Source organism: Anopheles gambiae, chromosome 3 (genome assembly GCF_943734735.2).
Source record: "Anopheles gambiae chromosome 3, idAnoGambNW_F1_1, whole genome shotgun sequence".
Taxonomy (NCBI): Eukaryota; Metazoa; Arthropoda; class Insecta; order Diptera; family Culicidae; genus Anopheles; species Anopheles gambiae.
Window position 1 is genome coordinate 88,180,373 of NC_064602.1, and position 26,733 is coordinate 88,207,105.

General features: G+C 41.9%; 3 protein-coding genes across 3 annotated transcripts; 1 reads left to right on the forward strand and 2 right to left on the reverse strand.

Annotated features, from left to right (window-relative positions):
- The first annotated feature begins 2,563 nt into the window (after positions 1-2,563).
- On the forward strand, positions 2,564-10,409 carry LOC1280989 (tyrosine kinase receptor Cad96Ca). The gene is made up of 5 exons (XM_061658040.1): positions 2,564-2,652; positions 6,022-6,788; positions 7,735-9,199; positions 9,261-9,366; positions 9,433-10,409. The coding sequence occupies exons 2-5, from the start codon at positions 6,671-6,673 to the stop codon at positions 9,937-9,939; spliced, it is 2,196 nt and encodes a 731-aa protein (XP_061514024.1). The 5' UTR covers positions 2,564-2,652; positions 6,022-6,670; the 3' UTR covers positions 9,940-10,409.
- Positions 10,410-12,640: 2,231 nt separating this feature from the next.
- On the reverse strand, positions 12,641-14,352 carry LOC133392843 (protein phosphatase 1 regulatory subunit pprA-like). Its single transcript, XM_061654844.1, has 2 exons — positions 14,236-14,352; positions 12,641-14,163 (listed from the first exon to the last, which is right to left on the reverse strand). Exons 1-2 carry the CDS (start codon positions 14,253-14,255, stop codon positions 12,900-12,902), a joined length of 1,284 nt encoding a protein of 427 aa, XP_061510828.1. The 5' UTR covers positions 14,256-14,352; the 3' UTR covers positions 12,641-12,899.
- A 4,707-nt stretch (positions 14,353-19,059) lies between these two features.
- Positions 19,060-21,100, reverse strand: LOC133393561 (protein flightless-1 homolog). The gene is made up of 2 exons (XM_061659049.1): positions 20,423-21,100; positions 19,060-20,347 (listed from the first exon to the last, which is right to left on the reverse strand). Exons 1-2 carry the CDS (start codon positions 20,440-20,442, stop codon positions 19,084-19,086), a joined length of 1,284 nt encoding a protein of 427 aa, XP_061515033.1. The 5' UTR covers positions 20,443-21,100; the 3' UTR covers positions 19,060-19,083.
- Positions 21,101-26,733: the final 5,633 nt, after the last annotated feature.

The following is a 26,733-nucleotide window of genomic DNA, read 5'->3' on the forward strand; positions in this document are numbered from 1 at the left end:
ATCTCCGTACTACTTCTATGCAATGTAGATGAACGTCTCTGACGCACAATTGTTATTGACACATTAACGAGGTCAGAGGTGTAAATACAATCTTGAAATATTTACCTACAGCTTGATTGTGGCCTGACTTTGCGGTGCTAATTTATTGCCAACCAGTAAGCCACGGAGCGGGCACAATCTTCCAACCCGCCCGTACACGAGGCATTGATCTTTCGAAACGAAAACCGTCCAATGAAACCGTTAGAAGTCCGAACGAAGAAAAAAGAACGGTAACATTCTCCGACACAGCTTTGGGGCGGTTAATTCGATGCCAAAAAGATTATCAAGTATCATACTTGACGCTGTCCAAATTGAACTTCTCTATTAACGGTAGAAGCTTTATTGACTTGCAAGCACTGTACTGCTGCGGGGTGGTTGCGTTGTTCTCTACGCTTCTTCCGTTTTTCATGGTTCGTGGTGTGAAAAAAAAACCGGAGGTCACCGGGTATGCCGGCAGGCCCGTTTGGCCCGTGGAAACTAAACCAAACGGCCCCAACCCGGCCGTGTGCGTGTGTGCCTTCCCTTGCGCCGTCGTCACACATGACCCGCGTTCCGTTTGGCCGTGCGGCGATGCACAACAATGAACTGCCACGCCAAGCTGCGCGTGCCCGCTCTTCTCAATGGAGCTTATTCCAATTGGAAATCTCACGTTCCGCACCCGTTCTACTGCGCACGATATGACCCTTCGGCGTTCGCCAGCTAACTTTATGGTTATATTATTATTTTTACACGCACACTCATACACACACAAGCGTCTATACCGGGTACGTAGAGACACGAGCTGGAGCCGTGGAGCCCTCGCCACACAACTACCACCGTACAGGAGCGCTTTTTGTACACGGTTGCGCGTAAAGTTCGCATCCGCGATTGCGTTTCCCTCTTGGAAAGCTTAACATCATCCCGGACGACCTTGAGATGTTGAGCAGCAGCAACCAGCGATGCTGTTTTAGAGATCGTTCGAAGATCGCTTACGCGACTGACTGACAAGCAAAACCAACGAAACTCCAATACAATCTAAAAAAACAGGAAACTTAAGCGCACGAATAGGACACGAACCCACGAGATGGTGTGAGATATTTTCGAGGTGAGACATCGATTTGGCTTTGGTTGGTTGGGGTTTGGTTTTATTTTTTTGTTGCTTGTGAATCCGGTCCCACTAGAATTGATTAATATTCCAGTCTAGTGGGTTGACGGAATTGGGTAGGGTTTAAATTGGATTTTTGGATTGTGGCGCGGTTGAACAAAAAATCAGCAACAAAACAAGTCAAGAGACTTCAACGCTTTGTTCGAGTTTGGGAGGGATAGAATATTAATTAAAAGTGCTTTGTTTTTTATTTCGTTCGTTGAAAATACATTCATTTAAAAATGGATGGCTGCTTTCATTATTTGACCAGGTTCAAGGACTTCAGATCGACTCTTAATATAGAAATATTTCGATTTGTAAGTTTCCTACAATCTATAAATCTGTTTATTGGAACACGCGCAACATATTGAAATCGTATGCAGACTGTTTGTGAACAATAAAAAGACTAAAATATTATTAAAAATATATTTTGAAATTTCACTTCCTTCTTGGTGCAGCATTGAAATCTTTAGTTTTACTAGCAGTTCACACCCGAGATTGGCATGCACTCAGTCAAAATTGTTTAACCACCAAATCCAGGCTTCGGGTTAAGTAATTTATACTTTTTATTTATTTTTCCTTTTCTTTTCTGAACCCAGATTTCATCACACCATGCAAATTGGCATGAATCATACGACCGTCCAGTATTATGAAAGCTTGATTCCAATCCATGTTGAGCTTAATGTCATACGATTCCCCAAATTATGCGCCCCTCCGGATGGCGTGAGCTACACGAAACGAAAGCAAAAGCAGCTGACCCATCCTCCCGATCGGACAAGGGGATATCACAGCCTGGTCACAGCCTCGCCGAGACCAGCTGAGCTTCCATGGGGATGCTGGCCATACAGACACACACAGGAGAGATGGCACGGAAAGCAGGGAAGCCTGTTCTGGTGAGCCTTTCAACTTTCGATTCGTCTTGCCGCATTGGATTGTCGGAGGGGGCGGTAAGAGAGCGGGTGTATGTTGTTTTTTTTTTTTACTTATGTTGTGTTGTCACAGATACAGATTTGCTGCGAATATTGGTGAATGGGGGTTGGTTGATGCTGCTGCGTTGTAGTGGTGTTTGTGTCGGCTGGAAACAAGGGAGAGCGAGAGCGAGCGTGAAAGAGAGCAGAAGAAAACGGGCTGTATGTATGTGTCAGCATAAAAAAGAAGTAATAATTATTTCCTATTTGCGAGAAGTACAAGATCAATTGAAAAAGTTTTATTTATTATTAACATACAATAATTGGTTTTAAAAATAGAACAAACAATTAAAACTTTATAAAAGCATAAACAAACATCTTTCAACCCTTTTCTCTCGCTCTTCTATGCTCTCTTGCGAGAGCAAATTCCGTTGAAAACGGGGGAGCATACGCACACCACCGCAAAGCTCCAAGATCTTTTGCAGTCGTTCAACGAGCAACGCACGGGTTCGTTTTCATTTCCAAGTTGGCAGCTACGCGTGACAGGCCGATTTTCGACGATACTTAAACCGGGTGTTTCGTGTAGGTTATTTTTTGTCGCCACCCCTTACCCCAACCCACACATATACGAAGCGGGAGAGGGGGGGATGAGGGTTGTTTCAATGTTTTGTAGTGCGTGGTGTAGCTTAGCCGTACACAGATTGATCGGTTGTTAAGGGCTGTTAAGGGTTGCCAACGTTAAGTTTAACCCACTCCACGGTAACACGTGCAAAAAGTGCGAATTACAACGTGTGCTCAGCGCATCACCGTGTACGGATTGAATGTGTGTATTTGTGTGTATGTGTGTGTGTGTGTGTGTGTGTTGTTAGAGCTATTTGATCGTATCTGTAGTGTGTTTGGAAAGGCAACGTCGCCTTATTAGCGGGCGCTCAAACAATAGGTCAAATTGGTGATTTTTGTGTTGCTGCTAATTTGTGTGAAACTTTCCCAGGGAAAGAATTTTTCCATGCTTAGAGCGAGATGGAGATAGTAACAGGGCCTACGGGCTTAGTGGCAGTGTGCATTGTGGTTGTACGTGTTTGAATGAATTAACACAGAAAAGCTGGTGCAAGTGAAGTGGTTGAATATTGATCAATTTCTGTGCTCAAAGTCTTGTTTTATTTTTTATTTTATTGAATTAAATTTAACCACACACACACAATCTGTGACTGTGACTGTGACTGGTGACAAAGTTGTGAAGGTACCCCTTGAGGCAAAAAAGTGGAAACAAAACTCCGTTGTAGCGGAATAGGAAAGTCGAGTGTCGCGAAGAAGTGATCGCAAATGGAGGGATCGCCTATACGACAGAGTGAAAGAGTCAGCAAGTGCGGAGGGGAGACTGAGCAGCATAAATGTGAAGAAAGCAAACCTCCCCCGGAACGGGCATGTGCGCTAGAGCAAGTGAAAGAGAGAGAGAGAGAGAAAGCATGAAAGGGGTAGAAACGAAACACATACCCACACACGCACACCACACCACCCCGTGGTGTTCAAGTGAAGAAGGGAAAAAAAGAGAAATCGGTAACGGTGAAATGTTGGTGACGGAACTGCGCCGTGAAAACAAAAGGCAGCACCGAGAGGGAGCTGGAGGAATGTTGCAACTGCGTCCGCCCCACAGTTTCCACCCATAAATGCACCATTCTCCTCACTTCCTGCCTCGTGTTTCGTTGATTTGAAGGCAAAATTTTACTTCGAAAAGTGCGCCCGAGACGGACTCGGACAGTCTTTCACCGGTTTTTTTTTGTTGTTTTCTTTATATTGATGCGGTTCTTTCTTGACACGAAACGCGAAAGAAAACGGAGGAAATAAAGGAGAAAATTGTTGTGCAAAAAAAGCAAACACACACACACACCGCTGATATCACACCAGACTGACGGCGGATGACGTGTACGGCGGGTGCATCTATTGGTGGGGTGCAGTGCAAGCGAGTGGGGAAAGAAATCGGAAAGATTGGAAAAGGTTGATGGTTGATGATGATGATGATGATATGCGCAAGGATCGCCCGATCGCCTCAGGGTCAGTGAAAGAGAAAACTACCACCCCGCACAGTGGCCGGTCCAGTGTGTGTGTGTGTGTGTCTGCGTGTTTGCCATTTGCGATCTTTTTTTTTTGTGGTCTGTGGTGCTGAGAAAGCATCCATCACTTGATTGTTTTTCCATTTGCAATTTCACCCAATTTAGTTGTGCATTATTTTTGCATCTCTTGCGATTTTTTGTTTTGTGTGTGTGCTCGGAAAAGGTATAGATTTTCAATTAACAAACGTGAAAGGAAGTACAGCGAAAAAAACAGTATCAGAAGGAAAGATGAGAGGATAATAAGAAACAAGCGAAAAGCGGAATCAGTGCACAACAAAACGCAAGCAGCCCGTGAAAGCATAACGATTGTCGAACAGTCAGTGGAGCATTGGAACAAAAACAACAACTTAAAAAACGCACTCACACAATGAAGACTTTGAATGGTGGAAATTCGGGCACATAATCGGCTTACTCCGAAGCTTTATCAATTTACTTACTTTCGAAAGCACTTGGCGCTTGCTTCGGAGCTTCCGTGCAGCAGGCAGGAAAAAGAGAGGAAATGTCAGTTGGTGCCGGACGTCTGGACGGATGGGTAAAGCAATGGAAACAGCTTTTCTGGGGCTCTTTCCAAGGGCGATGACTTTATGAACGTATTGTTTAATCGTGGTTTTTTTTCATCGATTTCAATTCACATATTTCCTTCTTGGAGCGATTGGGCTTAAAGTGTGTTGGTTCATTTATGCTCGATCTAGCCTGTGGGATGTGTTAATGATCTTCAATCAACGAGTCATATTAAATCAATGATATGTTCCAACTGATTAAGCTGTATGACTTAATTCAAGCATTAATTTGTCTTGTTGTGTCTAAAACAATAAAATCATCTCTTAATGGAATGCTTCGGTTTTTATGCAGTTGTATCTATAATTATTCCAACTGAAAAGTAGGGCAATTTCGAGTAGTTTGAAGTATTTGTGGTGCTTAGATTATTATTTTCCTGCTAGTAAATAACAAATCATAAATGGTCAACCCACTAGATGTACATTGTAAGGCGAGAATTACAGCAAAATTGTAATTTCAAAATGCATTGAGAGTTGATAATTTATTTAAAACATACAATTTTAGTACACTTTCTCCGTAATTTGCCCCAAATATAATTGATTTAAAAGCTTGACAAGTTCTATGTCAACTTTTACCTATTTCAATGACGGATTTATAAGCTTTCGAAACTTATTAGAATCACAGAGCCGGATAGCCAGATCTAATTACGAAGGCACAGTCACAATACGCGAATTGAGCCCATGAACCCCTGACTAGAGTGTTTTTAAATCATACGAGTTGACGACTGTACCACGGAACCGCCAGCTTGAGTGTGCATGTTTCAGCTATTTTAATTCAACAAAAGCCTTGCTAGTCTAATTACATACAGTACGAGAATCCATTCTATCACCAAAAGAAATGTTGAAATCGTGATCAACAAGATTGTATCTTGGCATTTAACTATTGTCATTTGCTTTGTGTTCCTTTTGTAAATGCTAAATCGATATTCTTTCAAAGTAGCTTCGATTGATTTGGATTGGTTTAGATTTTGGGTAAATGCCTCGGAATCCTTCAGATCCAGATAGTATATATCTGATTTGGCCTTTCGATTTGAGAGCTCTTAATGAGAACAAGATACAAAACAGAGATGAATATCACATTTCAAGGAGTCGAATGACACCTTCACATTGGCAAGAAAGAATTGAAAGAAGTGCATCTCAAAGAACTGTATGATATCTACGTTACAAAGAAGCTACAAAATGTCCGTATAGTGTTAAGTTCAGTGCGAATAAATGTAATAATGCGTGTTTTAATAATACCTCAATGAACACTAATTTTTTAATTGTATATTCCTTTTACCTAGTAACCTCAACCAGTAACAGTGTCTGTCATCATAATCCGCCGTAACGGCCATTCCAAAATGTGACCAAAACTGTGGCTACATGCTTCAACCGAGACGTTAGTTACTCTAAGTGCAAAAAGCAAAACAACTTGTGGTCCACCTACCTACCCTCCTAGTCTCACATAACCGGTGTGAACCCGTGGCTTCGGCAAACCCAAAATGTCGCCCAGCGCGGCCAGCGACTATGTAACCGAAAGTGAAACCGGACGGCACAAGATAATCGTTGCTGTGACAAGTTTCGAGATAGTTACGTAAAGTGTCGAACACAAATCCCGAAAGCCCCAGGAACACACACACACATACAGACCGCGGGACAGGGACGAGGAGCTGGTGAAACCAATCTTGTTCCTGTCTTCCTGCCACTTCCGCACAGCGGCGGAAGGAAGGCGAGAAAGTGCCAACGCAAAAACAGTAAAATTGTCAACTAAACGAACGACCGAGTGTTTGTGTGTGTGTGAGTGAGTGTAGTAAAGCCAGAGGTTACTGCTTCGCGGGCACCCTCTAAATGACTGCGCGTGACGACGTGAAGAACTGACCCGCCAGGACAGAAGCTGTTCCCAGCAGGAGCTGCCGCAGTGTTCAGACTGTTCTCATCCGAAACGGAAGAACGATGGCATCCAGCGGGCGAACGCGAATGACGTCAGCCGACGTTCGGCTGTGCATCAAACTGCGCCACTGCCTAACAATGTTTGCGTGGATGGCGATCGTGCTGCAGCATCCCGGTGCAGGTAAGATCATCGCTAATGGAAGCCTCCGTGTAGGCAAAACAATCAAATCGTGTGTAAAGGCCACTTGAGATCGCAATCGAGATGCGATCGTACTTCGCCAGACACAATCGCAAAGAGCACACACATGCACGATCAACGCACGGCAATAGAAAGCGAGTGGCACGGCGACCCTACGGCCAACACGTTGCGCGTGTTAAAATGAAAGTGGTCTCCCTATAGGGGAGGGAGCGTTCTCTCTCGCTCGCTCAGGTCTTCCCCTCTTTATCTATCCCTCTCTTCTGGCCACTGAAAGCGGTCGAACCGGTTTTTGCACCGGATCACTACCGCAAGCCGTCTGAATTGCGATCAGACAAAACAGCACACCATCGCACCGATAGCGGCCGAGGCAACAAAATATTTTGTTTATGTCCGAGTCCTTCAAACCGTTCGTCGGAACTCCCTCCACGAGGCCTTCACGTTCATTACTGAAGCCGTGCCATCGTTCTCACCGGTGTGAGGCTGCGTTGCTACCTGTGCCGCTGTCAGAATCACTCTTCTGGCGGGGTCTATAATTTTAGCTCGCTCAATGACCATGACACTTGCCGACTATTATTATGATTATGGCTCCAGGTCTAGGATCCGCCTCGTCTAGGCTTGTGCACTTCCCGCTCCGCGTAGGGTCCTTCGGAAGTATTGTGAGTGATAGGAAGTAAATTTGAAAATTATTCAAAACCCAGCTTGGGGGAGCCTTCGCTAGGGAAGTCATTTGTTATCGTGTCACTCGCCCCAAACCTGTCCCCCATTAAAGACCTTGGCTGGGGATTTATTCACCAAACCGGTAATGAAGCTCTATTTGCGCTTCGATAACGCAGCGAACGAAGCTTCATTATCAGGCATGGGTTGTGTGCATTGACATTTTAAGGCGTACTTCTCATACCTCTCCTGCACATATTCGCGTCCTTTGCAGATGCTCAAGATCTCAACACACCGCCAGTAATTGTGGTGGACCGGCACTGGCGCATACCGGAGAACACGACCGTCGGCACGATGATTACGCGCGTCAATGCGGAAGACAACGAGGACGACAAGCTGGAGTTTGGGCTGGACGCACTGGTCGCCGGCCAGGAGCAACCGTTCATTATCGACCCCAACACCGGGTTCGTGTTTCTGAACAGCAGCATCGAGGGCCGAGCTGGACAGAACTTTTTCGTCTACGTCACGGTGAGCGACGGCAGCGTCACCTCCAAGAACGAGGTGTACGTGAACATCCTGAGCAAAAACGCGACCGGTTTGTACAAGTCGCGCGGGTCGCAGTTTACGCCCAGCATCGATAACATACGTCAAATACTGCCACCGGGCATAAATCTGCCTGGAATTAGCTCGCGACCACAGATCCCACTGCCACCGCTACCGTCACAGTTTACACGGAAACCACCGACCGTGCCGGGGCCGGGTCTGGAAAGTGCTGAGGTGACTCCAACGCCACCACCGCCGTCCAAGCAAACCAAAACCTATCCCGATCGACCAATCGTCACAGGAAATGCGTCCACGGTGGTAGATTCTTCCCCCACGACGCATCCCGTGGAGCCGAGTGTCTACAATGGAACAAAGCTGTCTCCCATTCCACCGGTGATTAACACTACCGCGCCGCATCCCACGATTGCTGGCGAGAGCAGTACACCAACCACTCCAAAGCTACCGCTCCAACCTACGATAACCACCGGCACGGTACCGATCCATGCCCATCCGCACGAGGAAACCAACACCGTCAAGATACTGCTCCCGGTGATCATCTCCGTGGCGATCATTTTCGTCACCGCCGGGCTGATCGCGATCTGCTTCTTCCGCAAGTATCTGTGCGCGCTCAGCAAAACGCTCAAGAAGAAAAACAAAATCGATAAAGCCAAAAAGTCAAACCAAAGCAACGGCAGCAGCAACATTACCTCCACCGCCGAGGATAGCCGCAACTCGATCGGGCTGAGCCACTGGACGGGCCCGATGGCGTTCAGCAACCGGTACACCTCACCGTGGGAGCGGGACACGAACGGTCACCTGCAGGCGACGTCCCAGCTGTCCGAGGAGTCGAACGGGTCGATCGTGAAGGATCGCTGGGAGTTTCCACGCCACCGGCTGAAGGTGTTCAACATCCTCGGCGAGGGTGCGTTCGGGCAGGTTTGGCGCTGCGAGGCGACCGATATCGATGGGCACGAGGGCGTATCGGTGACGGCGGTCAAAACGCTCAAGGAAAATGCGAGCGAGGCGGAGCGGAACGATCTGCTGTCGGAGCTGCAGGTGCTGAAGTCGCTCGAACCGCACATCAACGTGGTGCGGCTGCTCGGCTGCTGCACGGAGAAGGATCCAATCTTCGTGATACTGGAGTACGTCAATATGGGCAAGCTGCAGACGTTCCTGAGGAACTCGCGCGTGGAGAAGTAAGTCCGATGAGTACACCATCGTCCAAGATGTCACTAATTGATGTTTTTCGTTTTGCAGACACTATGGAAATACTCACGGCAAGTCAAAGATTCTTACCTCGGGTGATCTTACCTCGTTCATGTACCAGGTCGCACGTGGGATGGATTTTCTAACATCCCTTGGGGTAAGTACTGTCGTCGTGAAGTATTCCCAAGAGCTTCTGATTATCCTGTTCCTGTATTCCCAACAGATCATACATCGTGACCTGGCCGCCCGTAACATTCTCATCACCGACGACCATACGTGCAAGGTGGCGGACTTTGGGTTCGCCCGCGACATCGTCACCTCCAAGGTGTACGAGCGGAAGAGCGAGGGCCGGTTGCCGATCCGCTGGATGGCGACCGAGTCACTGTACGACAACATCTTCACCGTCAAGTCCGACATCTGGAGCTTCGGCATCCTGATGTGGGAGATCGTCACGCTCGGCTCCACGCCCTATCCGGGCATTGCGGCGGCGGATGTGATGCGCAAGGTGCGCGACGGCTACCGGCTCGAGAAGCCGGAACACTGCCGCCGGGAGCTGTACAACATCATGTTCTACTGCTGGGCGGCCGATCCGAATGAGCGGCCCGGCTTCCCGGAGGTGGTCGAGATGCTGGACCGGTTGCTGCAAACCGAGACGGACTACATCGAGCTGGAGCGGTTTCCCGACCATAACTACTACAATATGCTCAACATGAGCGGCGAGAAGCTGTGAACGGACTGGGGCTGCCCGAGGCCCGGAAAGCCCATTTGATAAGCATACTCAAACGAACAAAGGCGATAGAAATTGAAACCTGCACCACACGTAACCACAAGGTGTGCATGGTTTGCAAGTAATTGACTAGGTTGTGATAAGATTGAGGTCTGATTCCGATCGTAGGAATGATCGTTTGCTCTTATTTATACGAGCTCGTTCGGGAGTTGTATAGCGGCAGAGAACAAATAGATAAAGTGTACCAGCAAATCCCGCTTCTAGTGTGTAGCAATAAGTACGATTGTAAGTTTCAGCTGGATTTAACCTGATTTTATTAAGCATTCATTTCTCTGTGTACATACATTGGCGTTGGATGAGATGATCTGCGTCCACCCCCCCCCCCCTCATCTTTTTTCAGCGTTCGGACGAAATTTGTTATTTGTAAGCATTTAAGCAGTGCGGTGTTTAATAAACAAGTGAATATACAAGAATATTGCGTAACGAGCAGATTGATTTTTTTAAAGTTCTAACAACACTAAATTGAGGGACACCAGTGCTGCAAAATGTCACTGTCATTGTCATTAAAAAATCTGACTGAAACAAAATCCACGTCAGCATCACGTACTCAATTGTGATGACCAGAGGTGATACTTAAAACGAATGGTGTGACCAATGCACGCTTCGTGGCATTTTTACGACCAACGCTTGGTCAGTCACTATGTCATGACTTTTTTTTACTGTAATCAGTTTTGCAAAATGTCACTGACATAGTCATGACAAATTCCGGCTGAAACAAAACAATGTCAGCGTCACGAGCTCTACTGGGATGATCAGAGGTGAAACTCAAACAGTTGGTGCGATCATCACATGCTTGGTGACATTGTGTGCGACCAACTCTTGGTCAGTCACTTGGTGGTGACATTTTCAGTCGGTGATCATTATGATAGTCATGGGAGATATGCGGTGCGAGCGAGTGGTAGCAAGAAACGAAATGAGCATGGTTTCTCGCTCTATTAAACCCGACAGACCATCAAACCAGACAGAGCGAGAAAGCATGCTTAATTTGCTGCTTGGAACCACACGCCAAGTATATTTCATGATTATCACCGACAGAGAATATCATGACTAAGTGAGTGATCAAGACTTGGGTGCTAAACAAAATGTCACCAAGCATGTGATTGGTCCACCAACTGTTTGAGTCTCACCTCTGATCATTTCAGTTGCGTACGTGAGCTGATTTGAGCTTCGTTTCAGTCATGAGTGTTGGTGTCTGAAACAGTGGCATTTGGCAGCACTATTCACAGCCATAAAAAGTCATGATTATGCTTGTGACGGCATTAAGCTCAGCTTTTCAGTCAGATTATCGCGGTTGACTCAAGCACTCGCATATCGTGTTCGGCATGTCATGACGGACTTTCATTGAGTATCAGCAATGAGCATCAAGCCACCACGGATATGTTAATTGTTTTCGTTGGTGAAAATCTCGTGATACTCAGGACATTTTGTAGCACTGACAGACACAATTAACACCAGGATATTTTTTAATCCTAAAAACTAATCATCCTTATTTCTGCTATATTTTAAATATGCTTCATGCTCTTGGACTGGACTGTAAGATAAAATTTCTATACAAAAAAGAACTAAAACTACAAAGCTTCGCAGGTTTATGAATGAGATGGAGTTGCTTACCCTCCACGTTGTTTCTATTTTTTCTTTCATAATTTTCACCAACATTATGTCAATCGTAGACTACATAGTCGTAATCACTTGGTCAGATGCACGATTATTAACACCATCGATCATAAGTTATTTCTGGCTTGCTTCTTTTATGTTTCGGACCAATTAATGCTGCAGATTAGTGGACCAGATGTTAAATAAATCGTGTTCTTAGAGAGACTTTCAATAAATTGGCCTCATTCGTCTGTTTTAAATCATCATTTAATTAAATAAAGTAATTAAGTCTTATTTTAATAGCTTCCATTCTAATCTTGTGGCGTGCAATTACCTTATGTCAGGCAGTCTCGATAAACTTCTATTAGTTGATTTTGTTAAAAATGGTTAAATGGAGAATTTGAAACAGTTTTCACTGGATATCGCTGTCTGGTGAGAGGATGTTGTCGGTACTGGGGTCCAGTTGAAAGAATTCAATTCCGTGGAAATAAGGCCTAACGTAAGTGTGCAGCTGTAATGCTGGTTAGGTATGCGATCTGCAGTGTAACGTTACGCATAACGGCAGCGTACTGAGCTGATTCTGGTTTATCGCACCAAAATTACAGAGTGATTCGATGCTGTTCAGCAGTATACTATTCGAATCGTATGATAAGATATCGATGTACCGATTTAAGCTTTCAGGATAATAAAAATAAAGCATCGATATTAAAGCGCATCGGATATTTGATCTTCACGTATGATTCAACTAAACAAGTCATTTACAAACATTATAACATTGTGGATCATTTTACTCGACACTATCACTTTAATATGTCTAACTAATAAATTTAAAAGTTGCAGAAGATTCCCGTTCACATTAAATTTCTTCCTCTTCTTTGGCACAACAACCGTTGTCGGTCAAGGCCAGCCTGTACCCACTGGTGAAGTGAGCTTTGCTTTCTTCGACTCATTGTTACCATACCAGGATAGTCAGTCCTACGTATGGGGGCACGGTCTATACGGGGCTTGAACCTATGACGGGCATGTTGTTAAGTCGTACGAGTTGACAACTGTACCACCAGATCGGCTCACATTAAATTAGACCAGTTTAATTGTTGAAAAAACTCTTTTTTTAAGATTCTTGTTCATGGTTGTTTCCGCTTGATGGTTTCTTTCCACTTAATGGTTTCTTTCCGCTAGACAAAATAAGCACAACATTGTTGATGTAAACTGTCTATTTAATGTGAAAATACTGTCGCTTTGTCATACATCAGGAATTATATCCATATCAGCAATCACGCATAATATTAAAAGCAGCATCATCGAATTTGTCACCTATACAACCGATGTTTGCTACACAATTTTATGTTATTTTCGATCATACTACACGCATCAAATTCTTCATTCCTCACACATTCACCATACAATCGTTCTAAAGGAGTTGCCCATGAACAGTCAATCGGATTTCCCTCCATCGTGAGACTTGTGACATTAAGCGAGGAATTCTCTTGGTTGAAGCTCGAAATGAAATTATTGCTTGCTTGCACTACTAAGTCCTGTGCCAGAATGAATGACAAATCTAGCAGAGTGAGATTATTGTTGTCCACTATGAGCTTTTTTAAATTCGGGGGAAAGAATACACTGTTCAGCTCAATTTCGGTTAGCTTGTTACATTGTAAATATAAATTTGTTAAATTGCTCATCCCCGCCAATTTGTCGATACTAAAGCTGGTGAATTGATTGTGGTTCAACATGAGAGACGAAACACTTTTCCAATGGTTTAGACATTCCGGTATCTTTGTAAAACGGTTTAAAGAAAGCAGCACCGATTCCATTGATGGCACATACCAACCACAAAGATCCAAATGCTCTAGCCTATTTCCACCCATTAAGAGATTTGACAATGAGTCGAGAGCCAATTGGCCCGTTATCGATACGATTTTATTGTTGTAAAGACTCAAGGCCTTCAATTTGGTAAACGCATTGAACAGCTCCATGTTCACCGTGGTGAGCATATTATTACCTAATTCCAACAGTGTGACGGAACTATAGATGCTGCAGTTCCTTTTCGACGTGTTTACAACGTACCGTATCTTATTACCATTTAAACGAAGATCGCGCAAATAAGGATAATCACAAAACGTTGCCAAATCAATGTTGCTCAGTTTACATTTATCGATTCTGAATAATTTCAGGTTTGGTGCATTACGAATACTTCGTGGAAGTCTCGTCATGTCACAATCATAAACATTTAGCTTCGTTAATGAACTGCCCTCGAAAATATCGATCCTTCGCAAGCCGGACTCTATGATGTGTATGACATTTATTGCTTTTGGGACACTGATCCTTTTCAATCTGTCTGATGAGTGAATGCTTAGCTCAACGATAAAAGCAGGCAGTTGTTCCAGTATTGAAAGATCCAAGCGCTTCATCAACACATTTTGCATGTATAAATTTTGCGAGGTGTTAGATATTTGCTGAAATGCGAACGTATCTCCTTTTTTTTGAAAGTTAAAAAGGAAGCACAGATTAGGGCAACTCATTCTAAGACTCTTATCGCTTATGCTTGCTGCGTTTACCACGATCAGTAGTAGCCTGGTGTGTTGGGAATAGTATCGTTTTTAGTAAAAAAAAATTCCGTTATTTCTTCGCATGTTGCATACACACCACACAGTCCATTGCACCATCTGAACACTTTTGCTGAAGTAAAGCTGCAGCTGAAATGCGCGAAACACTACAATCACTCGTTTTGCGTGGCAAGTTACGTGTGGGCCCGTTGGACCGAGTTTTATACAATAATGATAAAAACAAAACGAAACCCAAACCAAAACTGACCACAAAGCAGCGATTAATTTTGAATTGGTGTATCACAGCTCGAAGTAATGAGGTAAGGCTAAATGGAGCATAGATTTATTCGCAATTTGATGAATGTATAAAAAAAATGTACCCGATTTCGTTATTCGTTATTTAATGGCTATGTAGAAAATACTTCCAAAATGTACTTTAGTATACGAAAAGTGTCCTATTGATTCATCTATGTATTTGCCATCAGTACACAAAGCCCTACAAAGACGCATTTGTAAAACGTGGGTAGTAAAAAATCCATCACATTTAATGTCTATTTAATTTCCACTTCCTGTGTCGTGGAACCTTTCCGGTTGTAGATACTTCACTCAAAGCAAAAGGAGTGGAGATAGGGAGTTGCAATCTGTAATTGCACGTTAATACGTAACGTAATTTTTAAGGGGGTTTCTTCCAATGTTACATTTTCGTATTCAGTATTGTTGGGATAACTCAATTGATGATACTAGGTTTTTTTTGCTGTTAAAAATTTTCAAACCACCCGTCAAATTCAAACCAATTTGATTTTTGTCTGGCAACATTTTCTATCTACCTTGGTCTTGGTAATCGGGTGTATCAAATGACACAGCAGCAGTGTGCGTTTTGTTGCCATTCGCTAAATTTGTAATTTAAGCATTTGTAATAAATTTTTTGTTGTATATATTATTTTTTCAACACTTTATTCAACAAGTGAATGACAAAAAATAAACTCTGAGCTGTTACTTGGCTATTTTTTTGACGCTAAACAATGTCAAAGCTAAATGTTGCCAGCAACATTCATAGACCACCTCAGCAATATGTTTTTGAGCAATAATGTTGCGCGCAACAACATTAGACCAATGCCTTAATGCGTAACGTAATTTTTAAGAGCATTTCTTCCAATGTTATATTTTAGTATTCAGTATTTATTAAGTTTCTTCATCGGACATAGGAAAAGTGCTAATGAACTAGGTGCTAACAACCTACGAGACGAACACGCAAACGCTCACGGAATGCAGATTGACTTGACTGAAGACGATTCGCAACTGGTACAATATTGTTACGCACGATTTTTTTTTATTTTAGAGAGTGGTGCGCACAACAGGCGCGGTAATCATTGCTACGACATTTACTTTACCACGTCCTCTACGTTATGCTCAGAACGGACTCCTCCATTAGTATACAGCTAAAAGCAGCAATCATGTTGGTTTCAAGGCTATTGATGACAGACTATGGGCGAATTTGCGCGCAGGGATATATCTAAAAGGTCACTTGTTCCTTGATGGAGCCACATCCAACCAGGATCGACAACGTGATGGTAAATCGTCGACGGCAGTCGTGTATGTTCAACGTCGGAACGTATAAAGGAGCCAACATCGATTCCGATCACTGCTTGGTTGGCCTAGTGATATGCTATAGAATCGTCCGTCGCCGCGCTAATGAGGGTGGAAAAAGTACGCAGCCACGGCTCGACACGAACTAACTTATGGAATACCACTATCCAACAGGCATTCATGCCGTTTTAGATGAGCTTTAGATCGTGGCACCACCCACGGCCTTTTGGTTCTACTCTAGCAAAGGCTCACTACGTGGGAGTGACGTACGGATAGGTGAACGTGCTTTTGAAGTCTGTTAAGATTTCTATGCCTGAGGAAACCGTTCACCTCAAAAGTTCTGTCGCGACAAACGAAGCACGTGTATAGTACCAGTAATAAGGCTCAGCCCGAAAATCCTTCTAGACCGTTCACAAGAACGACCCCCGGAAGGATCCTGGGAGGCCCAAGCTGAGGTGACAGTATGGCGCACAGGCATGTGCGCGAGGTTATGGATGAGCTTTCGAATGATGACTTACGCGGTTGAGAATCATAATGCAAGAGAACGTTTATTCGCTTTTTTATATAAAGACGCATATAGGACAAGAAACTTATGCACCTTGTTTACACCGACCGAGCTGAGCGATCTTTTTATAAGCTGCTGTCGAGCAGTACCCTACAGTCCCATTTATACATAATATTGCCTAGCCATGTGGTCGTCGCATCTTTTCGTATTTTCGTCGCGCAATTTAATAATTGATTCATTTCTAATGCATTCGCCGTACAATCGTTCCAAGCATGATTCCCACGAACAGTCAATCTGATTCCCTTTCATTCTTAGACGTGTTACATTTGGCGAGGTGCTGCTCGCATCGAAACTTGAGATTAAATTATATGCCACTGATACTTGTAACGATTGTACTGGTATGAACGACAAATCTAACGATGTGAGATAATTTCGACTAATTATAAGCAACCTTAATTTTGGAGGAAAGTGCACACTGTTCAACATTATTTCGGTTAGCTTGTTGCATTCTAAATCTATTGACACCAGATTGTTCATTCCCACTACACTTTCGATACTGAAATTGGTAAACTCATTAAAGCTTAAAATGAGCTGTGAAACGCTCGTCCAATTGGTTATGCATTCCGGCAGTGTTGTCAGGTGGTTTGCGGAAAATGAAACTATATTCATTGATGGTACATCCCAACCGCACAGGTCTACATGTCCAAGCTTGTTTTCATTCATCGCAAGAACTTCCAATGAGCGATGTGCCAACCGTCCCGATAGCGTTGTGATTCTATTCATTTGTATATCCAACTGTCTCAAGCTGACAAACACATTGAACAGCTCCATGTTTACTGTGGTAAGCATATTGTCTGACAGCTGTATCCCAGTCAAGGATCCGTAGATGCTGCAGTTTTTTTTCGACGAGTTCACAACGTAGCGTATCTTATTCCCATCAAGAATAAGTTCACTTAAATTTGAGTGTTCACAAAATGCTGCCAAATCAATTTCACTTACTTTACTCTCTTGCAATCTCAAACTAGATAGCATTGGTGCATTTCTAATATCGAGGGGAACTTGCATTAGGTCACTACCAGAAATAGCTAAAATGTTTAATGAACTGTTAGCAGCTATGTCGATCCTTTTCAGACTAGTCGTTTTTATATGTAGGCTGCCCAATGCATTCGAAACACTAACACGTTGAAGCTTTTTGGAGTTTACTATCTTTAGAGTGTGTACATAAGGAGGCAGTAGTTCCAGGATCCACCGATCGATCTGTTTCATCTGCACGTTATCCATATTCAGTACATGAATGAAGCTGGATATGTGTTGAAACGCGAACGCGTCTCCTCCTGTTTTGAAGTTAGAAATGTGGCACTCGGCATAGCAAATCATTTGAAGTCCAGTAATACTGCTTGCGGCGTTTGCAACGATCAGTAACCTATTGCATGAAGCGTAACGACACGTTTTGTTTCCAATTACAATCAATGCGATACTCTTTAAATGTATTAAAACACACCACACTACCCATCGGAACATCGATGACACTGTTGATGAAATATGAAGAATAAAAGTATTACTCTCACCACCATCCACTAGTTTTACGTTGACATAGACCCATTGCAGAGAGTTTTATACAAAAATGGAAGAAAAAGAAGAAGAACTAATCGTTGTTTTGATCATCAAAAAGCGATTACATGTCAATTGCTCTGTCAAGTGACGAAAACAAAGTATGGAACAAATAATTCCTTTTGTTCGGGGTTTAGTTTTGGTTGCATGATTTCTTTCATATTTCTTTCATTTATTCGTTTAAAATAAATACACAGAGCTGTCTGTGAGATACTTTCGATTATTATTTTTCTTTTTTACTAAAAAAAACTCTCCATCGTTGTTTAAAATATTTTTCTTTACAGTTTCTCGCATAACGAGTCTAATTCTTTTCAGTGGAAGACTTTTTCTCGAAGAAATGAATTAATTGCTCCGTTAATAGTTAACAGAACTACTAAAAGTGAATGATGAAACCCTCGTCTAAATCTGTTCAAAATTAACACTCCCTTCATCATCAAACAGGGCTACTAGCTTCCTCAGGCTGCATATAACTAGATTATCAAAATAAAGTTTTCAAGATCAAAATTCCATTAACTAATTATAATTCAATAAACAACTGGTCTTATTCGTGGTGTTATTCATGCTTCGCAACGTTTGTCAATTATCGATGGTTTAATATGGTACATTGTTAAGCATGAAACTGGAAATATGTAACTGTTGGCACCACTGCCATCGTTCCAAAAATGTTTGACGGGCTCGGGAGTGATGGCACCACTGCTCTCATATAGGATGGCGGGGACTGGGGCATGATGGCATCACTGCCGAGACATTGGACAGAAGAAACGTGCGCGGCGGCTGAAAGCGATGATTACCATCAGGTAACCCGAAAGAAGAGGGGAAAGCGCCAAAAAACTAACGCGTCATCGGGGAGTTGAATAAAAAAAGGGGGATAGGAAGCACGCCTTTTTTGAGCGCTTCGTTTTGGTGCGATATATTTGGTCTTGGACAATAAAATAAGTGAATTACCAATAAAGCAGCTGCAAAAACGTGCTTGTGTGAAAACCTTTTTTTTCTGTGATTCTACTCGAACATAACATTTATTAAAAGTCCAATCCGAACGTACGATCGACACGTAAAATGCTAAAATATTATAAAAAAAAAACATTGATGGCCATGCTATTGATATTGCACTCAGCATAGTGGATATCCTTAGCAGCTTTACCATCAATTATCTGAGCCACTGCATTAATGTGCATGATTGGTTTATTCCAGAGATATCTACAATGAAGGCACCAAACGATATATAGTTCCAACGACATGATCTATTCATAACACAAAATACAGCCGGGATCTCTGGCCGTCGCATGTTTTCATTCGTTTGTTGCGCAAAAGAATAATGGAATCGTTCCTAGTGCATTCGCCGTATAATTGTTCCAAACGCGTTTCCCATGAACAGTCAATCTGATTCCCACTCATTCTTAAACTTGTTACGTTTGGCGAGCTATTGTTCTTATCAAAACTTGAGATTAAATTATATGCCACTAATACGTCTAACGATCGTACCGGTATGAACGACAAATCTAACGATGTGAGATAATTTCGATTAATACGAAGCGAGCTTAATTTTGGAGGAAAGTGCACACTGTTCAACATTATTTCGGTTAGCTTGTTGCATTCTAATTCTATTGACACCAGATTGTTCATTCCCGCTACACTTTCGATACTGAAATTGGTAAACTCATTAAAGCTAAAATCGAGCTTTGAAACGCTCGTCCAATTGGTTATGCATTCCGGTAGTGTCGTAAGGTTGTTTGAGGCAAATGAAACCTTTTTCATTGATGGCACATCCCAACCGCACAGGTCTACATGACCGAGCTTGTTTTTATTCATCGCAAGAATTTCCAAAGAGCGATGTACCAACCGACCTGATAGCGTTGTGATTCTATTCCTTTGTAAATCCACTTGTCTCAAGCTGACAAACACATTGAAAAGCTCCATGTCTACTGTGGTAAGCATATTTGTTGATAATATTAGTTCAGTGAGTGCATTGTAGAAACTGCAATTCCTTTTTGACGTGTTCACAATGTAGCGTATATTGTTGTTCTCGCAATCAAGAAGTTTTAAATATGAGTGATCACAAAACACTGCCAAATCAATCTCACTTAACTTACACTCATGCAGCCTCAACCAATATAGCTGTAGTGCATTTTGAATGTCCAGCGGAACTTTCGTCACACCACATCCTGAAAAAACTAGATTGTTTAATGAGCTGTTGGAAGCTATATTGATCCTTCTCAAATTGGTGTTCATTATATATAGGTTGCGCAACGCATTCGGAACACTAATCCTTTTGAGCTTTATCGAGCCTACTATCTTTAGAGTGTGTACAAAAGGAGGCAGTTGTTCCAGGGTCCACCGATCGACGTGTTTCATCTGCACATTTTCCATGTTCAGAACATGCGCCGTGTCAGGAATGTGTTGAAATGCAAAAATATCTTCTTTCGATTCGAAGTTATAAATGTGGCAATTGGCATAGCAAATCATTTCAAGCTCAGCGAGACTGCTTGTTACGTTTGCCACGATCAGGAACCTATTGCACGAAGAATGGGGACAGATTTTTCGATTAGAATTAATGTGATACACTTTAAATGTACTAAAAACACACCACACTATCCCTCGGAACATCGGTGACCCTTTTGCTGCAATATGAAATATGTTCACGAAACGGTACGATCACTCGTTTGCCATGTCATGAGCTTGCTACGCCGAGTTTTATACACCAACTTGTAAAACGAAAGTGATCATCTTGTGGTCGTCAAATAGAGATTAATATCGAATTATCGAAATGTCACAAATCTACCTCGGGAAAATATACAATGGATGTTTTTACTCTTGTTGATGTTTTGGGTACATTGAAAGCAATGTTAGCGATGAAAATGTGTAGTACCAATAAGTTGTGTACATTTTCAGTCTATGTTTTCAGCAACTCATTTAGATTCTTAAGCCCGCGGTACATTATCCGTACTCAGTAGTATAATATCGATTACTACTAGCGCATCTAGCGGCGGCTGGTGGAAGCTTTTTTTGGTTATCGAGGGAATAGTCGTGCTGGATCTGAAAATAAATTATTTTTTCAATCTTTTTTCGATGCGAAAATAGATGCAATGCAAGTAGAATTTGTGTATCTACCTATAACAAAATATTTCTGGTCCGATTTAAGTAAAAAAAATGGGAAAATAACATATTTTCTGAAGCAGCTCCAAATTGTATCACAAAATGCTTCGGTCAGCCGCCGCCAGATGCACTAGTAAAAATCGAAATTACGCTAGCGAGTACGGATAATGGCTGGTATTATTGAATCCGTTCGTAGCGGCGGCGTACGTCCCGACACTCATTTTCCTAACGTACTAGATGGTTGCTATAGTTATTCACCGCGGCATTGTAGGAGCGGGCTCAAGAAATGTGTTGCCATCCCTAGAATTTCATGCGAGCGCCGTACGTTCCCGCTACGAACGGATTCAATAATACCAGCCAATGTCACCCGGCCTTTATGTGTTTTTTTTAAATAATAAAAAAAATAAGGAACGAATGAGGCTCTCCCAACAGAATTGATCACATAGCTTGTAACTCATAATACCGCATGACAATGAACTATCCTCTAGCTGTTGGAGGCTCAAACAGTGGAAAACAAACCGAAGTCTTACACGTTGGGCGTATTTTCTAAAAAAAAAAACGGTTTTATCACTGCTCGCGTATTACAGTGTGTTCCGAATCAATGTCCAATGTAAACAGCACTATTTAACGCTCATGAGGTGTTCTTCAACCGCACTGCTACGACATGAAACCCGTCAGAAGGTGAAGAACTACATGACTGAGGAAACAGGAAGCCCTGCTCTTCCAGGCCAAGCAGCGTCGTTTTGAAGAGTCAGATGTAAAGCTGCTGGAGCAGCTTGCCCAGCCGGGGAACACTCGCTTGCTCTACAGGAGATTGAAGGAGGCACGGAGCGGGTTTGCTCCTAAAACCGCAATATGCCGAGATGTTGAATGACAGACGAGCGGGAGATGATCGAAAGGTAGAATTGCTACTTCGAGCAGCTTAAGAGCAATAAGTATGCTCGTAGCGATGGGCTGGCGGTCGAGCTCTTCAAGGTTGGACCGAAGAGACATTGGCTGGTATTATTGAATCCGTTCGTAGCGGGAACGTACGGCGCTCAAATGAAATTCTAGGGATGGCAACACATTTCTTGAGCCCGGTCCTACAACGACGCAGTGAATAACTGTAGCAATCATCTAGTACGTTAGGAAAATGAGTGTCGGGACGTACGCCGCCGCTACGAACGGATTCAATAATACCAGCCATTAACTTATCATGAAAATCGGGGGGCAGGAAAAGCTACCGAAAGAGTGGAAGCTGGATATCATTCACCCAGTTAGTTCAGTGCTAGATTTTTGTGTGCCATAACAGTCCTCAATGCTGCCTCCCGGATTACGTTCATGTCCCAGATCACGTTCTACAGTTCTAATGTCATACGAGACTGCATTACGTCTAATTTTAGGAACCCATAGTTTATAAGACATTAGTTGTAATTGTGTATGTAGGCCATGGAAGCTCGATACCATAATAATAAATAAATAAATGAGTAGACTTGTGCCTCTTGCTTGAAATTTCGTCTTCACATGATTGGTGGATTGGTGGTGTTACGAACCGAGCTTCTCCGGCAGGCCACGCGAAGGTTTGGCCCTCAGCAAGAGTTGCAGGGTTGTAACGGAGGAGAAACAAACAGCAGCAGAGTGGACAGAGTATTTGATACTTCGCCTACTAACCAGTCCTTCCCGCTAGTTGCTTCTGATCCAAGGTTGGGAAGCCTATGCAGACGGAAGGGGGTGTTTGGCTCGGAAATCCAGGGGCTCTGTCCTATTTCGGATATTTAGAATTAAACCTCTTTACTCCAAGAGCTTCTGCGTTTGAATCCTGCTTTATTTAAAATATGGCCTACTTTTATACTAAATTTATCCTCACAAGTTTACCCGAATATCCGTTCGGACGGGATAATTCGTGTTTCCAGAAACATCTTATTTTCACGTGGAAGGATAAATAATGGTTGCTATGATCAGATTGGTAAAAAAAAGAAAATTAGAATCGCGTGCGTAACAGGTGGATTAATTAGTCATTACTAGCAAACGAAGGATGCAAATGGCTGATTTTTCGTGTGCTTCATTGCTTACATTCAAAGCACAAATGGTGCCTTGGTGGAACAAATGGCACAAATGATCCACAAATGGTGGAAAGTAATCGAAACCCTGAACCTGTGGACCAAAAGTGTTCAAAATCGTTGGGTTCAAGAAGTCTGTGCTGAACCTGATGGTAGGCATTAGTGATTAGCATACAATTTTGATTTTTTTTGGAGAATAGTCTATAACACGACTTAAACACAGTTTGTCGTGTTCTCGTCAACTAATATGCTAGATTATTCTCGAACAAAAAAATCATATTAAAAATTAATCGTACTCTAATGACCACACTTTTGACCTGAAGCCTCTCATGAGACTCACCACAGACTTGTTCTCAATGATTTTGTGTGGTCAGTTTACATGCATCATAAAGAATGATTCATTTTTTGTAAGTAATTCAATTTTGACTTAAAAACTTACTAAGTTTCTGTAAAAAAAATTATTTTTGCTTGCTTTTTAAATCGTGCTTATACTTTATGGTCCATCCATGGAGACATTCTATGGAAAACCAGCAATAAATTTTGCTCCAAATCAATTTGCACGATGTCGAACATCATTAGTAATTTTGTTAAAGTAAAAATGAAGTGTTTTTAAATTAAAGTAATTGCCTTTTGATGATCACAAAACGAATACTTTCCCTTTAGGATTTTTTGTATAAAACTCGGTACAAAGAGTGCATACCACGCAATGCGAGTGATTGTTGTGTTTCTATTCTTCATACTTTATCCAAAGTGTCACCGATGTTCCAAAGGGTTGTGTGGTGTGTTTTCAGCATTCATTATGTATCGCATTAATTCTAATTGAAAAAAAAATCGTGTCGTTCCTTTTCATGCAATAGGCTACTGGTCGTTACAAACGTTGCAAGCAGCTTCACTGAATTTGAAATGTCTTGCAATTCCGAGTGCTACATTTTTAACTTCAAATCGAAAGGAGATACATTCGCGTTGCGACACATTCCTGCCCATGTACGTGTACTGAACATGAATAACGTGCGGATGAAACACGTCGATCGGTGGACCCTGGAGCAACTGCCTCCGTTTGTACACACTGTAAAGATAGCAAACTCCAAAAAGCTTCAACGAGTTAGTGTTTCGAAAGCATTGATCGTCGTTCATGTGAAAAACTCCAATCTGAAAAGGGTCGATATAGCTGCCAACAGTGCATTAGGCGAATTAGCTGTTTCTAAAAATGAACTAATGAAGATTCCACTGGACATTCAAAATGCACCACACCTGAGTAGTTTGAAAGTGCAAGAGACTAAACTAAGTGAAATTGATTTGGCAGTGTTTTGTGATCACTATAACTTAACTGAACTTATTTTTGACAGCAATAAGATACGTTACGTTGTGAACACATCGAAAAGGAATTGTAGTTTCTACAATGCACTCATTGAAATAACATTATTTAAAAATATGCTTACCACAGTAAACATGGAGCTGTTCAATGTGTTTGTCAATTTGAAACAGGTGGATTTGCAAATGAATAGAATCACAACGCTATCGGGTCGGTTGTCTCATCACTCTTTGGAAGTTCTTGCTATGAGTATGAACAAGCTCGGCCATGTAGAACTGTGTGATTGGGATGTGCCATCAATGAAAACAGTTTCATTTTCCGCAAACCACCTGACGAGACTACCGGAATGCATAACCAATTGGACGAACATTACAAAACTCTATTTTAGCTTTAATGAGTTTACTAACTTCAGTATTGAAAGTGTAGCGACAATGAACAATCTGGAGTACATTGAATTAAAATGCAACAAGCTAACCGAAATAATGTTGAACAGTGTGCACTTTCCTCCAAGTTTAAATAACCTTGCAATTGGTAAGAATTATCTAACATCTTTAAATTTGTCGTTCATTCCGGTCGAATGGTTACAAGTATCAGTGGAATATAATTTAATCGCAAGTTTCGATACGAACAACAGGCCGCCAAATGTAAGACGGCTTATAATGACAGGAAATCCAATTGACTGTTCGTGGTTAACGCGTTTGGAACAATTGTACGGTGAATGTATAATGAATGGTTTAAGCGTTCTTTTGCGCGACGAAGAAATTAACCAATGCGGCAAAAGCATTTACAGGATTCACTAAATGAATCTCGTCGACTGAGTTATGTGTCGTTTGATATTCATATTGCAGAAAGCTCGGGAATAAATCAATCGAATGGTTTAGGAATGTGGTGGCTTACATAATTGATGCTAAAGCAGGATAGGATTTTCACTACACTTAGCAGAATATTGAGAACAACTCTTCCATCATGATTGAAAACAATTAAGCTTTATACATATAAGTGGTTATTCTAAGCTTAAGTGGTTATGTAAAGCTTAAGGCTTTAGTATTAAATTTACGTATAAGTGGTTATCCTTTCGAAAAAACATGATATTTGTTATTGAACATAACATTACACAATACTAAAGCCTTAAGCCTAACATAGTAAACAATTGTTAAAAAAAATATCATGTTTTTTCGAATGAATAACCACTTATACACGTATAATGCTTAATTATTTTCAATCATGATGGAAGAGATGTTCTCAAATCAAGGACCTTTTTAACAGGATAAAGATAGCTTATTGATGAATTATATTGCTTTGTTGAACTTTTATCCTCCAAAACACTGTTTTTTTTCCAAAACAGTTGTAGAACTTTTATCTTGCAAAACATCTTCCAAAACATCTTCCAAAACAAACAGAGCTAATAAATTCTGCAGAATTAGTGTTCTTGATTTTGTCTTTATAACGCCTATTTTCGAGATACGAGCCTACATACGCTTCAAGGCAAGTAGCTAATGGTTAACACTATCAAAGGCCGCTGTTGGAGATTGATCATTTGAATTTATTAGTTCGAATTCGAAATTCGAACTCAATTTAGAAATAGGATAACAGAATGAACTCAAAATGAATTATGTAATGAACTCTTGACAATTGAATATACAGTAGCAAACGGACATTTGAACGAGTCGCATTCATTTTTCTAACCAAGTTTTTGGAATTATCGGGAAAGAAAACGAGTTGTACCACGTAGCCGAACATTCGTGAGGTTTTCTCACAGCCGCTTTAAGATCGGTATAAAGCGTATCAACTTGAAGCCGACAGTCAAAGGAGCACACACATGATGACACAAAAATTAACAGGTTTGAAGTAGTAGAGCGCTGGGGAACAAAACCATGTTTGTTAAATGACATAACTGACCTGCATTTTTGTAGTAGAGCTTTATGAACAGCAATTTCGAACATTTTTGCTCCAGCACACATGGATGTGAAATTATGGAAGAGGAACAGCGGCGGCTGTTGAACACTTCTAAATAACTTGCTCTCAAAAACTCCAAAAACCCTATCATTTGATAATAAGGAGAAGCAGCACCGGTTGTGAAAATGGGAGGAAAATTATGAAATTTTGGGAAGTTGAGAATTAATATCGGTTTAACCATCGCCTTGCTAATGTTTATTCAGTTGTTCGTTTGAGTTCATTCGTACATGCTATAATTCATTCTATAATTCATTTATAATATTCATCTAATCCCAGTACATGTAAGTACATCTAGCCTTCAAGAGTTGTCTGATCTTAATACCGTTACCATAATCCCATAGTTCATGCCATAATACACATATAACACAATACAAATGATCATAATAAAAAGGAGATATTCAAACAGACCTATGTAAAGATATTTAATAGTTTGCAATGAACCTATTGTTGACGCATCTTTTCATCTCTTTGTCACGCAAAATAAAAAATGACTCA

Bases quoted from the DNA above. Each gene is read 5' to 3' on its own strand.
- LOC1280989 (XM_061658040.1), top strand. From the start codon at position 6,671: ATGGCATCCAGCGGGCGAACGCGAATGACGTCAGCCGACGTTCGGCTG. The intron at 6,789-7,734 runs GTAAGATCATCG...CGTCCTTTGCAG, and splicing joins GCTGCAGCATCCCGGTGCAG to ATGCTCAAGATCTCAACACA. The intron at 9,367-9,432 runs GTAAGTACTGTC...TATTCCCAACAG, and splicing joins ATTTTCTAACATCCCTTGGG to ATCATACATCGTGACCTGGC.
- LOC133392843 (XM_061654844.1), bottom strand. From the start codon at position 14,255: ATGGTGCAATGGACTGTGTG. The intron at 14,164-14,235 runs GTGTGTATGCAA...CCAACACACCAG, and splicing joins ATGGTGCAATGGACTGTGTG to GCTACTACTGATCGTGGTAA.
- LOC133393561 (XM_061659049.1), bottom strand. From the start codon at position 20,442: ATGTTCCGAGGGATAGTGTG. The intron at 20,348-20,422 runs GTGTGTTTTTAG...TTCGTGCAATAG, and splicing joins ATGTTCCGAGGGATAGTGTG to GTTCCTGATCGTGGCAAACG.